General features: G+C 44.7%; 1 protein-coding gene across 1 annotated transcript in view; it reads right to left on the bottom strand.

The window, feature by feature from the left end:
- Nucleotides 1-10,367: 10,367 nt before the first annotated feature.
- TMEM143 (transmembrane protein 143) overlaps nt 10,368-15,636 on the bottom strand; it is a 1,024,200-nt gene continuing 1,018,931 nt past the window's right edge. Inside the window, exon 9 of the mRNA XM_044080554.1 lies at nt 10,368-11,826. Within this exon, the coding sequence (XP_043936489.1) occupies nt 11,669-11,826 (158 nt within the window). The 3' untranslated portion in view covers nt 10,368-11,668. The remainder of the gene's footprint in view (nt 11,827-15,636) is intronic.

Consider the following 15,636-nt stretch of genomic DNA (forward strand, 5'->3'; position numbering starts at 1 on the left):
ATGCTTCCTAAATCTGTCCATCTGTCGAGAATCCTTATTTAGCGGATGAACAGAAGAAGAAGTCTCTGCCAGCTCCTTTGTGGCCACCGCCACCACCATGGCATCTATGGGAACTCCCTTAGACAAAAACACTTTACCAAGAGGGGCAGACAGAAACTTATTAGGTCTCCTGGGGACTGGCTCCATGGCATCAAGAGTATCCCACACCTTTTGACTAACTAGAACTATCAGTTCGTCAAAAGGTGGAGACACCCAAGAGACAGAAGGTTGAGACCCGAAAGCCTTCAGGTACACCAACTCCTCATCAGAAGGGTTGACAGTGGGCCAGTCGCACCTCTGCTTAGGAATCTCCAAGATGTCCATGAAGGAGAGATCATCAGAAAATGACTTGGGGGACCCTTCCGACTCCTCGAGGTCAGTGTCCGATGTCAAGGACTCATCCTGGGAGTAAACATGCTTCCTCTTACATAGCCTCTTCTGGGTAGGCTCCTCGAAGGGACATTCTGGGGAGGCCTCGGAAGAGTGGGGGCCACCAGCCGATGGCTCCTGAGGCTGAGGGTCTCTGCTGTCTCTGGAGAGTAGGGGCTGAGACCGAAGTGGGTGCTCTTGGGGGAACAGTGCTGGTACCACTGGTAGGGGCTGGAGAATAAGACGCTCCTCACCAACTCAAACGTCGACCTCTCCAGCTCCGAAGAGACAAACGTTGACATCAGAACCAGAGCCGTCGGCTCCGAGACTGATGCAGGGTCCAAGCTCACCCTGGCTGACGCACCGAGAGGAAGGCTCGGAACCAAAGAAGATCGATTCCAACCCTCCCTGTCTGTGCCGACAGGAGAGTTTCGGCCCCTGGACACGACAGACGGCACCGAGCGTGTCGGAGCCGAACCCGGCTCCAAACAGTGACAAAGGGAGCTAGAACCCATATTACCTCTGGTAGCACCCAGCACTCCGGCTCTGAAGGGCCAACATGGCTCAGAGGAGGAATAGCAGACAAGGGCAAAGATGGATCGACTGGCTCCGGAGCCGACTGGGTTGGAGCCAACAATAATTTTGGTAAGGAAGACGACTTCAGGAGTCTCAACACTACCCTCTCCACATTTTCTTCCGAAAGGCTCCTGGAAGACCTGGAAGACATAGTAGGGGATCTTGATCTAGGGGGGACCTAGGGAGGACTGGAGACGTCAGTAACACGGAAACCGCTAGGGAATCCACAGACCTGCTCCGAGTAGCAGGTTCAATTGCTGATTCAATCGGTTCAGAGTTCGGCTCCGAAACACTTGGAACCGACTCTGACACCACAATGGTACTCTCCTTCGGCTCTGAAGGCACTGGAGTCGAGGAGGCAGATTTTGACTGTTTAGAAGGTGGCTACAAGACACCAGCCGGCACCGGAGAAAGCCTTTTTGAAGACTTAGATTTGCCAGACTTGGAGGAAGCCGAAGAACTGGATAGAACTTCCTCAAAAGATGGTTTTAGTAGACCCTTGAGTATAAGCTTGTTCTTTCTCTCCTGTAACACCCTAGGAGAGAAAGCATGGCAGAACAAGCACGATTCCTGCAGGTGGATGGCCCCTAAACAGTAGACACAGCTACAGTGGCCATCCGTTAAAGATATCTTTTGTGAACATTTCATGCACTTCTTAAAACACGAAGGTTTGTGCTCCTTACTCTCTCTTTAGACATTACACACACACACACACACACACACACACACACACACACACACAGGGAAGAATAAGAAGAAGAAGGGGAGAGGACTAGGTCCTCTAACTAAAATGGGCCTAGCTCTACAGAAGGAAGTACCATGAGGACTAGGTCCTCTAACTTAAATGGGCCTAGCCCGGTGGAACAGAAAGCTTTTAGTTATGTACTTACCATAACTTTAGATGTATGGGATCCATCTCGCCTACATTCTGTACTGATGGGTTCCGACTCGGCACACTATACTATAGAACAAAGTCTTTTATTGGCTGAGCTATCCCACATCCCAGGATGCACCACCACTGCTTCCCCAGATCTTGTTTGTCCGCACACATGCACACACACATAGACTGTTGATATAATATTGCCAGGTGTTTCAAGATGAAACAACTGAACTCGAACCGTCCGGTCTCTTCTGATCTCCAAGGCAGGGGGAAGGAGGGTGGGTTATTAGGAATGTAGGCGAGATGGATCCCATACATCTAAAGTTATGGTAAGTACATAACTAAAAGATGTAATGTGATACTATCTCTCCTACATTCTGTAGTGATGGGACAGCGTCCCTAGCACCTGATTCCTGGGTGGCTCACTGGAAAACACTCCTGAGAACTGTGGAACCGAAGGAAGCTCGCCCCCGAGATGTCACGTCCAATTTGTAATGAGAAATTAAGGTGTGAGGAGAAGACCACGTAGCCGCAGCACAAATGTCACTAATGGCAAGCTTAGAATGAAAAGCTGCTGAAGTAGCCATAGCCCTGGTAGAATGAGCTTTCACTGTAGTTGTAAGCTCTTTATTAGAAATTAAGTAAGTATGACTGATACAGTCTCTGATCCACTTGGCAATAGTGACTTTCGTGACGGCTTTGCCCAATTTATTGTCTGAAAAGGACACAAACAACTGATCTGTTTTCCGTGTTTGGTGTGTTCTATCCAAATAGAAGCACAATTGTCTGTGAACATCCAAGGTGTGAAAGATGTATTCCGCTCTGTTTGAGTACTTTGGGAAGAAAACTGGAAGTTCCAATGACTGTTGCAGACAAAAACAAGAACAAACCTTAGGAACAAAGGATTGATTCGGTCTGAGGGATACTCTATCCTTGTGAAAAACCAGGTATGGTGGTTTGACACATAGGGCTTGAAGTTCCGAAACTCTTCTGGCTGATGTAATTGCAACTAATAAAGCAGTCTTCCAAGAAAGAAATTTCAAGTCACAAGTAGCTGCCAGTTCAAAGTGGGAAGAGGTCAAAGCACCTAACACCACATTAAGGTCCCACGGTGGAGCGGGATGAGATATCGGGGGCCGTAGCAGCCCAGCACCTTTCATGAAGGCTTTACACAACTTGTTGCTCATCAAAGGTGGTTCTATGCTCTCATGAAAATTGGAAATAGCTGCCAATTGAACCTTGATGGTAGAGACCGAAGAACCTTGATTGAACAGAGAAGCTAAAAACTTCAGAACCTCTGACACCGGGACAGTTATGGGATCTAATCCCCGGAGTTGGGCCCAAATAGCAAATCTCTTCCATTTGCTGTTATACATTTTCTTAGTAGAAGTCTTGTGGGCCGAGGACAAGATATGTAAGACTTCTGGTTCCAAAGCATGGTTCCTGACTATGGTCGGAAGAGGAGGAGCCAAGCTGTTAACCTCAACGAGTGGAGGGACTGATGAAGCTGTCCCGACTGATGGGTCAAGAGATCCGGAACTTGGTCCAGGAACCATGGACCGTCCAGTGCATATTTCCGAAGAAAGGGAAACCAGACTTGACGAGGCCAGTATGGGGCAACTAAAATCATTTTGCTCTCCAAGCGAATCGCCTTCTGGATCACCTTGGGAAGAAGGGGAACCGGTGGAAAGGCGTATAGCAGGCCAGTGGGCCAAGCTTGGACTAGGGCGTCCTTGGGAATCTCCCCCAGAACTGGGGTGAGAGAGAAGAACTGTTGGCATTTCGTGTTGAGGGGGGTTGTGAAAAGGTCGCAACAAGGAGTTCCCCATCTTCTGAAAATCTGAGTTGCCACTCTGTCGTTCAGAGACCACTCATGAGGGGAGAGAATAGTTCTGCTCAGTCTGTCGGCTATCACATTGGATCTCCCTGGAATGTGTGTTGCTACCAGAAAACGTTTGGTTGCAATCGCCCAATCCCATACTTTCATGGCCTCTCTGCAAAGGGGGTAGGATCTGGTCCCTCCCTGCTTGTTCAGGTACCAGACTACTGACATGTTGTTGGACTGAATGGCAATCATGCCCGGGGGGAGGTAATCGTGTAGTGCTTGCAGCGATAGAAGCACAGCCCTCATTTCTAGTATGTTGATGTGGAGGAGACTCTCGTCGGAATGCCACTTGCCTTGGACTGACCTGCCCAGGTAATGTCCCCCCCACCCCGTCTGGGAGGCACCCGTAGTCAATGTGGCCACTGGAGGTGGTGGAACAAAGGGTCGCCCCTGATCCAGGTTGGAGGAAAGAAGCCACCAACGAAGGTCCTGTTTGCACGTCTCTGTGATCAGAATGAGGTGACTGAGAGGGAGATCCTGATAAGACCAATGGACTGACAGGAGCCACTGGAGAATCCTCATATGTAACCTTGCCAAGGGGACTAGGAGAACGGTGGCCGACATGGAACCTAACAGTTGTAGGACCATCCTGGCTGGGGCTCGGCGTTTGAGGAGCAAGGCTCGAACTTGAGACTGTAATGTTTCTATCCTCTCTGTAGGAAGATAGACCCGCATTTGCTTTGAGTCTATCTCTACTCCGATAAACCGTATGCGCTGAGATGGCAGCAACACAGACTTTGCCCAATTGAAGGTGATTCCTAGGGAGTTGCCTAGAGATATAGTGGCTGCTAGGTTTTGTAAGAGTAGACGCCTGGAGGTGGCAGTTAGGAGCCAGTCGTCTAGGTATGGAAACACCTGGAATCCTAGACTTCTCAGGTGAGCAGTCACCACCGCCAAACATTTAGTGAACACCCTGGGGGCTGTGGTGAGACCAAAGGGCAGTGCACGGAACTGGAAATGACTGTCTCCCAGGCTGAAGCGCAAGTGTCTCCTGGACGCCTGATCTATCAGGATGTGATAATAGGCGTCCTTGAGATCTATGGAGCACATCCAAACACCTTTCTCCAGCAGCGGGAGAATGGATTGCAAGGTGACCATCAGGAACTTGGACTTCTTGACTGATCGATTTAGCTTGCTGAGATCCAAAATGGGCCTCAAGTCCCCGGTCTTTTTTGGCACCAAAAAGAATCTTGAGTAAGTCCCTAATCCGGTCTGGCCTGCTGGGACCGGTTGGATGACTCCTTTTTGAAGCAGCTTTGAGATTTCGATGGCTGCAAGATCCCGTTGACTGGGTGGCGGGTCCAGGATTTTTTGGGATGGAGGGGGGGGGTTGAGAAAAGGGGATGGTGTAACCTCCGGCGATGATTCGGAGCACCCATCGGTCCTGAGTGATACTCTCCCAGGCCTTTAGGTGCTTCGAAAAACGACCCCCGACTGGCTCCGGAGCTGCACAGTCGGGCAATCCTTCAGGGATGCTGGAAGGTTGAGGAGCCACCACAGGACTCGCGGTCTCCAGTGTTGCGGGGGCCTCTGCCGCCTCTGGGATGGCGTCTTCCTGAAAAATTTCCCCCTCCTCTGCCTCTAGAAGGGGAATCGCCCTGCTGTGAGGAGTAAGTCTTTTGAGATTTACGGAACCACATTTTCCCCCCTCTTCTAGACTTGGGATAAGGCCTGAAGGGAGTGGAAAACCGTGCCCCTACGGCAGTCAAAGTCTTACCCTCTTGTTCACAGCGAGTCAAGGTGTCCTTTACCTTGGGTCCAAACAGAGAGGACCCATCGAAGGGAGCGTCGGCAAAGGAAGACTTGAAGGCTTCCGCAAAATGACACAGGCGAAGCCAGGCTTGTCTCCGTAGAGCAACACCTGTTCCCACTGCTCTGCTCGCCCCCTCGGCTGCATATGAAATGAGCCTCATGGACGAGTTTGATAACGATGATAGGGTAGCTAGCTGAGAGCTAACTGTCTGGGCCAACTGCTCAGGTAGGTTACCAGAGAGGGTATCTGAAAGTTCCTTGACCAGAACCCTCTGAAGTCTGGTGAAGTGCGTCAGATAATTCAGAGACCTTAAAGTAAAGGTTGCTGAAGTAAGGGTGCGCTTCCCGTACCGATCCATGCTCCTGGACTCTTTATTAGGAGGATGGACGGACATTGAAGCCTCTGCCACATCTTGTTGGGTAGCAGATGCCACCACCAGGGCATCTACAGCCACAACTTTGGAGAGAAAATCCTTTTCGGGGGGGGGGGGGGGCTGAAAGAAATTTATTGGGGCGAGCTGGCACCGGTTCCACAGAATCCGGGTTTTCCCACGCCCTTCGAGAGATCAAATCCAGAAGCTCATCGAAGGGCGGAGACACCCAGGAGGCGGAGGGCTGAGCCCCGAAGGCCTTGAGGAATACCGACTCCTCAGCGGAAGGGGGTTTGGACTGCCAGTCGCCTCGTTGCTTCAGGATTTCCAAAATGTCCGCAAAGGAGACATCATCCGAGGACGACGTGGTGGACCCCTCCGCATCATCGAGTTCAGTGTCCAAGGTGAGAGACTCGTCAGGGGAGTCGGCGTGCTTCCTCTTGCACTGTCTCTTCCTTGGAGGTTCCTCCGAAGACGCTTCGGAGGGACCTTCAGGAAGGAGGGAACCCCCGATGGGGGTGACCTCAGGCCCCAGGGCTCCGCTGTCTTGAGACAGGGGGACTACAAAGGAACCAGTCTCCGTGCCACGGGAAGGTGCCGGTGAGACAGTGGAGGTGGCCAAAAAAGATTTGGCCAAAGCACTCCTCATGGCCCTGAAGGCGGGACCCCCAGAGTCCTGGGAAGGTCCGACCCGAGGCCCCAACAGTAGACGGCACTCCCACAGCCGACGCACCGAGAGGGAGGCTCGGAACCGAAAACATCGGTCCCGAAGCGTCACCCCCGGGGCCGACTGAGGAGGTCCGTGTACTGAACTCCGACCCGAATGGCGGGGTTGGAGTAAGGGTCGGAGCTGACCCGAAAACCTCCACCGGCTCTACCAGCACCGACTCCAATGGTGCCGAGGCTGTTGGAGGAGGAACCAAGACAACAGGGTGGGCAACCGGCTCCGGAGCCGACTGGGCTGGAGCCGAAACCAACTTTTGGAAGACTGGAGACTGAAACAGCCTTTGAAGTACCCTGTCTATGTCCGAATCCGACATTCTCGAAGACCGAGAAGAGATCGAACGAGTTCGAGTCGACTTCTCCACCGGTTACGAAGGACTGGGGGACCGGCTCCGAATAGTCTCGATAAATATCGGTGCCGAGGGAGACTCCACAACCATTGCAATTTCCCTCGGAGCCGAAGTGGACTTCGGCGCCGAAGGGGAACAGTCTGAGCGGGCAACTCTCATCGGCTCCGAAAACAGTGGAGCCGATGAAGGTGACCCGCCTCTCGAAGCTCTAGCCGTCGGCTCCGAAACCAGAGGAGTCGAGGCTGGAGGCATCGAGGCAGACCGTTCCGCCCTCGGCTCCGAAGTCCGTGGAGCGGATGGAGAAGCCTGCCGAGATTTCTCTGTGGCCGGTTCCGACAGGCTGGACGGAGCCGACGATTTCTTTTTCTTAGAAGGTGAAGAAGAAGATAAAGCCTCCTCAAAAGAAGGGGTAATAAGCCCTTTTAAAATCAATTTGTTTTTCCTCTCTTGGAGGAACCAGGAGGAAAAAGCGTGACAAACGCTGCATGACTCCTGAAGATGTTTAGGGCCTAAACAATACACACACAAAGAGTGATCGTCCATTATGGACATTTTGTAACTGCATTTAGAGCATTTTTTGAACCCAGATGGTCTGTGCTCTTTCGACATGTTGACACACAATCACTACCACAGAAAATAAACTTTTTTCAAATTTTCCTTAAAGAAAATGTGAATGAGGACAAGACCCCTCTAACAGAAACGGGATTACTTGACCAACTAGACTACAATACTACAACAAGACTCACACTAAGTAGTTCAATCACGCGCGAGGGCAAGGCCCCTCTAACTTAAACGGGATCGTTTCCCTCAAATTAAAGACATATTTTACCACAAAAATAACTCAAACTCAAGTCACACAACAACGATAGCTGTTAAAACAGCTTTTGGGTAGATTAGCCAAAAATTCCTGACAGAAATTTTTTTAAGAAATAAGCACTTAGCTCAGCCAAGTCCGAGACCACGTCTTTGCTGTAAAGCGGCAAACGAGATCTGGGGAAGCAGTGGTGGTGCATCCTGGGATGTGGGATAGCTCAGCCAATAAGAGACTTCGTTCTATAGTATAGCGTGCCGAGTCGGAGCCGAGGATCGGCTCTGAACCCAACAGTACAGAATGTAGGCGAGATAGGATCACATTACATCTAGGTCTTCTAATTTAAACAGACCAGAAAACTCACACACACAGAAAACTGTATATAACTCTATGTGGTAACAATTTGAAGAAAATAACTAACATACTAAGGGAGGAACTACAACCCTTAACAAATAACCAGCGGATCCCTGCAAAAAATACAATCTCAGATTAAGGAAACTAAGCTGCCAATAACAGTCTAGTAAAAACAAAGAATAACAGGAGCCCCTGCTAACTAGCAGCGGAAAACCGTCACAAACTAACAAACTACCTGATAAGGAAAAATAAAAAAACGCAACGGTGCCTACAAAGAACTCCAAACTGGCACACAAGATACCAGACTAACAAGTTTAAGGTAAGAATGCACCCAAAAAGGGCAAACAACACTACTGCCTAGGACAACAGCACCTTACAACACAACATTAACTGTAATACAAAATTTAAATAGAAAAATTTCGACACTTAGCCAGAGCCATGAGAAGCACAACTGAACTCGTCGATGCAGCAAACGAGATCTGGGGTTTGTACTGGTGCACTATGGGATACCTGCTTAGCCACGAGCCAACCAGAAGTCTTCGAGCTTGTAAATAGGCTGAGTCGGAGCCGATCCATATGTAAAAATGAAAGTGAGACTGGACTACACAACATCATAAGTTTAAAGAAGAACACAAAGGTAGACAGGCCAAACACTGTTATGTAACCACTAGTAATTCAAACAAGAAGCAATTGCAGTAGCCTCTACTCTCAACCAAGGAGAACCAGCTAGACCAGCTTCTGATGCAAAATTACCACAATACAAAACTGAGTATTTAAATCAGCAAGAGCACAATATATTGTATAAAATAAATGCACACAAGTTTACTTCCCAGATGTTGTGAAGCTATTGCTAAAACAGGTAAGAAATATCTTAGAAAAAATACTCCACTATAATGCTAATAATGACAACTTATCTGTCAGTGATGGTGGATTCACTTATGGTCAGTGACATTTACTTGCCAATGTTTTACTCCTGTGGATAAGCCACAATGGTAGTGGGTAAATCAACAATCACTGACAGCTGAGTGGTAATTACTGGTATAATTAGCCATGACACATTGGTTAAGTTATATTATATTGGGATGCTGTTGGCTTTTCCCTGCCATGTTTAAAAAAAATTCTAGCAGTTGCTTGTTGAGTCTTGTGGACTCAACAAAATGAGTTTTGAGGTGCTGATCACCAATAACATAAATCATATTTATCTACAAGTTATGTTAACCAAAGCATGGCATTATTATCTAGTGCCTACAGTCCTGATGCATCTTATTGTATAGCTCATTTCCACCAATAATAACATTTTCTGCCTTGAGCTGGAAAATGACTTTTCACAAACATATGCATAAATCTTTATGTATATAAGCACATTAAATATATCTATACATCTGTATCTAAGATCTAGATAAAAGTATATGTTGAATTACTGGAATGCATAGGGATCGAAACTGAAGCCATAAATGTCAGCATTCCGAAATTCAACATACTGAACATCTTAAAATACTGAAACAAAAAAATTATCACAAAAGAAAACAGTTTCCTTTTGTGAAAGAACACCAGAACTCCAGGACACAGTCCGCTTAAGTTTATCTGAAGAGTGTCACTGTCGTGGAAAGGGTTTTTTAAAGGTAAGGTGAAGGGTTAGAGTTAGCAGATATTATTAAGATTGAAAGGGGTTCTTTGTCCTCCTGCTCCACCTTAATAATATCTGCTAACTCTACACCTGTACCTAACCCTATTCCAAACCTTGCACCTTACCTTTTAAAAAAAAACTTCCTGTAACAGTGATACTATTCTAGACAGTTTGGACACACACACACACACGTACACGCACGTGCACAAGCGCACAAACAAACCAATACTTACACGTGACACTAAAACTATGACCTCACTTAACCCTACCATAACTCTCTTAAACTTGCACAAACACTCCTATCATCTAATGCCAAAACTATCAAAATATCTACAGGTATCAGCATTTCCCAAACCCAAACTTAACCTTACCCACAAACACCCAGTGTTCTGTTCTTACAAAATTTTAATATTTCAATGAAAGGAAAAATTCACAAAAATTCACAGTCATTCACTTCATCGATCAATAGCCAATTCAATGGATTTAATGATATATATACAGGTGTGTCTGTGCTGGTGCATCTATGGACACACACACACACACACACACACACACACACACACACACACACACACACACACACACACACACACACACACACACCAGATTGTTAACAGGTTTTAGGGAATTCCATAAGAAGTTCACCTCCTGGCCCTTAATGCAACTCATAAATGTAATGAACTTTAAAAGCTAAGGACTGTGAAGATCAATTACACTAGCATCTTCTGTCGAAAAGAATACAGCTTATGTGTGGTGGACTGTCTAAAAATTAATTAACTGTGACGTGTTTCAGAAAGTACATTTTAAAAATTCTAAGTATGGTTTAAATTATATTTAAAGAAGAAAACTGGTTGCTTTTAACAGAAAGAAAGAATGTAACAAGATGAGGGAAAGATGCAAGTATGAAAAATCCTTATAGTCTATTTTCAAATAAAATCTCGTATTCTGTGTACATGAATGCTTAAGAGCAAATAGACTCTCTATATAAATTGTTTTAGAAAAGAATGCATTCTAAAATGTTGATATGTCAGAAAATCTGAGACGATTCATTAATAATAAAAATAATAATAAACAGGCACTAATTTTGAATTCAACATATTACCATGAATTCCAAAACCGCTGCTTTACTGTTAAATCTTAAAACAAAGGTCTGTGGTAGAATACAATTAAGAGATTCCAGTGTTTCAGATTATTAAGGAAAGTGTACATCGGCAATTGTACTTTTGGTTCATTAAGACATGCAGAAAAACAGACAGGAAGGACTCTTTAGCACTAAATATACAAGGCATACACAAGCATACATCACCATGCAACAACTTCCACAATCACAATAGTACAAAAGGCACCATGCTGGCTGATTGTCACATTTTCATGCATTCACAGTAACCTGATAATAACAGCTGTAACTCCCCCATCCCAAAGTGGCAAATATGTTGATTCTTCAAAGATTTGCAACCATTATTTTTTCCACTTCTCTCTTGCTTTGAGACAACTTGAACTGTAGTCATGGCCATTAAACACAATCCACTAGGAAAATGCTTCTTGGACGCTGTTACAGAAATATCCCTATAATAGTCTTGTCCTCTTACAACCTTTCTCAAAAAGTTGGTTTCCACTGCATCTGCTATGAAAAGGAGGACAGTTTCTTCTTTTCATCTCAATGCTATAACAATTTTGAAAAAAAAAATGTTGCCAACTTTATAAATCAAACAGTAGTTTATATTTGCCCACTGTTTTAAAAACTCCTATGTGTCATAAATATTTCCCCAAGAGCTGAATGAAGATCTTGTAATGAACTGTTCAAAAAGGTGTTAAGTTGGCATAGATTAAAAATATATGAAAAACTGAAATACCGTTTGCAAAAAGTGTAATGAAGAGCTGTTTTATCCATGCTGTGAGATTGTGCATTCTCTCTTTTAAAGTGTTCAGCTCTACTTAACAAAGGAATGAAGATCATCAGTCTGCTCTCTTTCATTTAACCTCTGCAGGTTCTCAACTGCTCGGCAGATGTTGAAATGGATTTCGAGCCCACATTTAGAATACAGCCACAGCTGAATCTCCTTGTTTAACTCATTCATTGTTTCACCTCCTAGAAGACAAAAGGATACACAAATGTGAGATCTAGCAAGCTTTGTTAAGGGGCTAGGGACACAAACAAACATAGAAGAGAGCAGCAGACATGAAAGGTATGCATGTAGAAGAGAGCATGTAAGACTGAAACAGTGGAATTCAGATGGCAGCCATGCCTTAGTTCCCTAAGTGCATCCTGTCCTCCTTTTCCATGACCTTCAGGCTCCAATTCTCTCCAGCTTTCTTTCCTAACTCCAGTGACCTAGGACTTGGGGGGGGGGGGTGGACTTGTGTCAGGAACTGTGGTTGTCATCAGGTGGGGTTTAGGAGAAATTATGGATGCTCTTTGCAAGTCTGGAAGACACTGTGGAATGTCCGTTACCCTGGGCATTTTTGTGAGTACATGCTTTCACATACCCACACTGTACAGTTAAAGTAAGGAGTTCCTACCTTGTAAGGCTGGTTTCCTTCACATCCCCAGTATGGTAGCTGCAACCATTCCTCAAATAAAGGTCTTGCGTGCAGTCAGCAAGTAGATACTTTGAACACTCCTCTGCTACATTCTGCAGCACTAATCTTGCTAATCAATTAAACCCAATTTGTCCCTTTTCCAGTGTTAAGTTCACAGTAAACCACATTTTATGTTGTGTAATTTAAGGGCTTCTTCATATTTTACATCTCTTTCTTTTTTAATCAAATTGTATTCATCTGTTAAGCAAATATGGACATTAAACAACTTTCTATGTACATTTATAAATAGGTGTACTGCAGCCTGTAAAATAGTCAAATTTGTCATCAGAATGACATGCTTGAGGTGCTTGCGAAATTCATCAAAAGCACTTTTTGTCAAGTTTTGGGAGATGCTGAAAGGAGGATTGAGTATGCCTGGGTAAGGTAAGTGTAGGTTTAGGTTTTTAATGCTGAAACTTTTGAGTATACTGAAAGTTGTGACATTAAGGTAGGGAGTACATGTGTGTGTGTGTCTGTGTTTGCCACTTAGTGTTAAAGAAAGAGCTAGCAAAGAGAATATATTTAGTGTCACTTGTGTTTGCCGGTGTACGTGATGTGTCTGAATGTCTTTTGTACTGTCTTTTCCTAAGATAAGGTGCAGGGCTGGAGTTAGTGTTAAGGATAGCACACCTTAATAAGGTGGTGAGGGGGTGAATGCAGGGGCTTTTTTCATACAAATGCAGATCTTACACCTTAAGTACTGCCATATGCAGTACGGGACTTCACAATTTATGATTGGTGTCAGTCATTTTGCTTTGCTGAAGTATGTCCTGCTCAGAGATAAAAGCAATACCTGAAACCTGCCGAAAGCCATTTATCAGTACCGCCAGTCAGGTTAACAAGCTGCACTATGTTTTTTTCAAAGCAGAATTCAGAAGAGTGTTCATGAGAGGCCATTATTTAAACATACTCTCAAACTGCTCCATACACAGCAAGTAATGACCAAAAATAGCAGAAGACTTAACCATAAGTGGTTATTTCCACTGTAAAAATCTATTGCAGTAGTCTAAACAAGAATCATGCAGAACATTAAAACAAACTATCATACCAGGAAATATTTTTCTTCATGCAGCCACCCTAGAACTAAGCAAGTATGAAGACTTCAAATGTGTTACATGACCTCACCTGATTGATCTCTCTGTGTAAACACATATACACTCCCACAAAGTAACATGCAGTAGTTTTATTAACCGCTCACATTGCTTGTCATCTCCACTAAAGCGGAAGAAGATGCATTTCTATTACTGACAATTATACAATGACTAATCATTGTTATTCAAAACCGTGCACTCTGAATGGACAGCCCAATCACAGTGCCCATTGTAAGTCAAGCATATACCAACAGAAAAAGTCAGGCTGCTATAGTAATATTGAGCATTCAGACTTTTCTACTATAATATGCCACAGAGTGCAGAGCAAAATACAAGAATAATCAGTGGACATAAAGAAACAAAAATGTACCTGATTTCCTTGTAATTCTGCACTGTCTGTCATAAATCTTGGCAGACTCTCGTACTTCTCAACTGGCCAGATAATTGCAGAATGTCAAGATTTTTGCCTTATAGTTTTGGTCCTTTCTGCATAAAGAAAATTAGTTTTCTAGCAAGCCCCTGTGGTTACAGTTATTAAATAATGACAGATATTTGAGATTTTCCCTTCAGATCATTCAGAAAATGCACAATAACAAAAAACCTCCCCTTCAAGCAACTTTCTAACATTGTAACAGCAATAACATTCATGACTATTTTAAGATCTTTGCCCCCCCCCATTATATTGAACTTTGCTGTTAGAAAGCTGCGTGAAAGAGACATTTTATGTTAGTGTGCATTTTCTGAAGGATATGAAGGCTAAATCTCAAATATCTGTCATTATTTAATTACTTCAGTCCCAGTGGCTTGCTAGAAAATTATTTTTTTTTAATGTGGAAAAGACCAAATCTTTGAGAAATCTGGATGGCGCGTGCGCGCGCACACATACACATACACACACACACACACACACACACACACACACACACACACACACACACACACACACACACACACACACAAAATAGCAACAGAGATTCTCTATTATCCATTGCTTCTCTTCAAAAGCATTGATGTACTGTGCAAGTGTGGGACCATAACTCCCATAAACATGCACAGAACATCAGGAAATGTGGAAGAATGGGAAACAATGCAGAGGAACACTATGAAGCTATTATGCAAAGACATTATTTAAGAAAGGTAAGTAATTTCTTTCTTAAATAATGTCATAGAGGACTTACCCACACTCACTTGTGGGTTATTGCTTATTTGTCATCAGCACAAATGCATGTTTCCTCACTACTAACAGATTCTTGCATGTTACAAGTTTGAACAGTGCAGACCACAACAGCATTAATAAACAAATTCTGGCAGTTGGAAGGTCTACAGCAGATCACCCCCAACAAACAAACAAACACAAACAAACAAACACAAACAAACAAACAGAAAATACAATTTCTTACTCTGCAAGCTTTATACTAGGAATAACACCACAAAGATTTTCCATTTCTTTTGAGAAATACTGAAAATCTCAAATATGGACTGTCTGAGAATTAGCAAAACATGAAATTCTCAATGCATTTGGCATTTTCTGCTAGAACAGTCAATCACCATAAGTTGTATTTTTTATGCATTTGCTACTTATAACAAGAAGTTATGTACTCAGCATAACATTCGATGTATGTAGTCCATCTCGCCTCACATTCTTACTCACAGGTTTGAAGCCGAATATCGGCTCTGACTCCGCCAACTTTTATTTTCTAGCACAAAGTCTCTTATTGGCTGGGCTAAACAGGTATCCCACGTTGCACTGCTTCATAGTCCCAGATCTAGTTTGCTGCGAACCACAATCACAGCTCATGCATAACAACAACCCACTACAGTAGAACACTATCAAGGGGAATGAGAAAAAACAACTACCATTGAAGGGTACTCAAACACCAATTCCAGCCTCCAAATCCTCCAGGAAGGGGGCAGGTGGGAGGGTACGTAAGAATGTGAGGCGAGATGTACATCGAACATTATGGTGAGTACATAACTTCTTGATGTTATGTTGTCCAATCACGCCTACATTCTTACTCACGGGACAGCGTCCCCAGCACCTCTATCCTGGGAGGCTCAAAGGAAGATACTCCTGAGGACTGTGGAACCAAAGGAAGCCCGGCCCCTAGAAGCCACATCCAGTTTGTAATGAGTAATAAAGGTGTGTGGGGAAGCCCACGTGGCTGCAGCACAAATATCATCCAAAGATAACCTGGCATGGTAAGCTACTGACGCAGAAACAGCCCTAG

The sequence above is a fragment of the Protopterus annectens genome, chromosome 1.part1 (genome assembly GCF_019279795.1).
Source record: "Protopterus annectens isolate FY-2018-M chromosome 1.part1, PAN1.0, whole genome shotgun sequence".
NCBI lineage: Eukaryota > Metazoa > Chordata > Ceratodontiformes > Protopteridae > Protopterus > Protopterus annectens.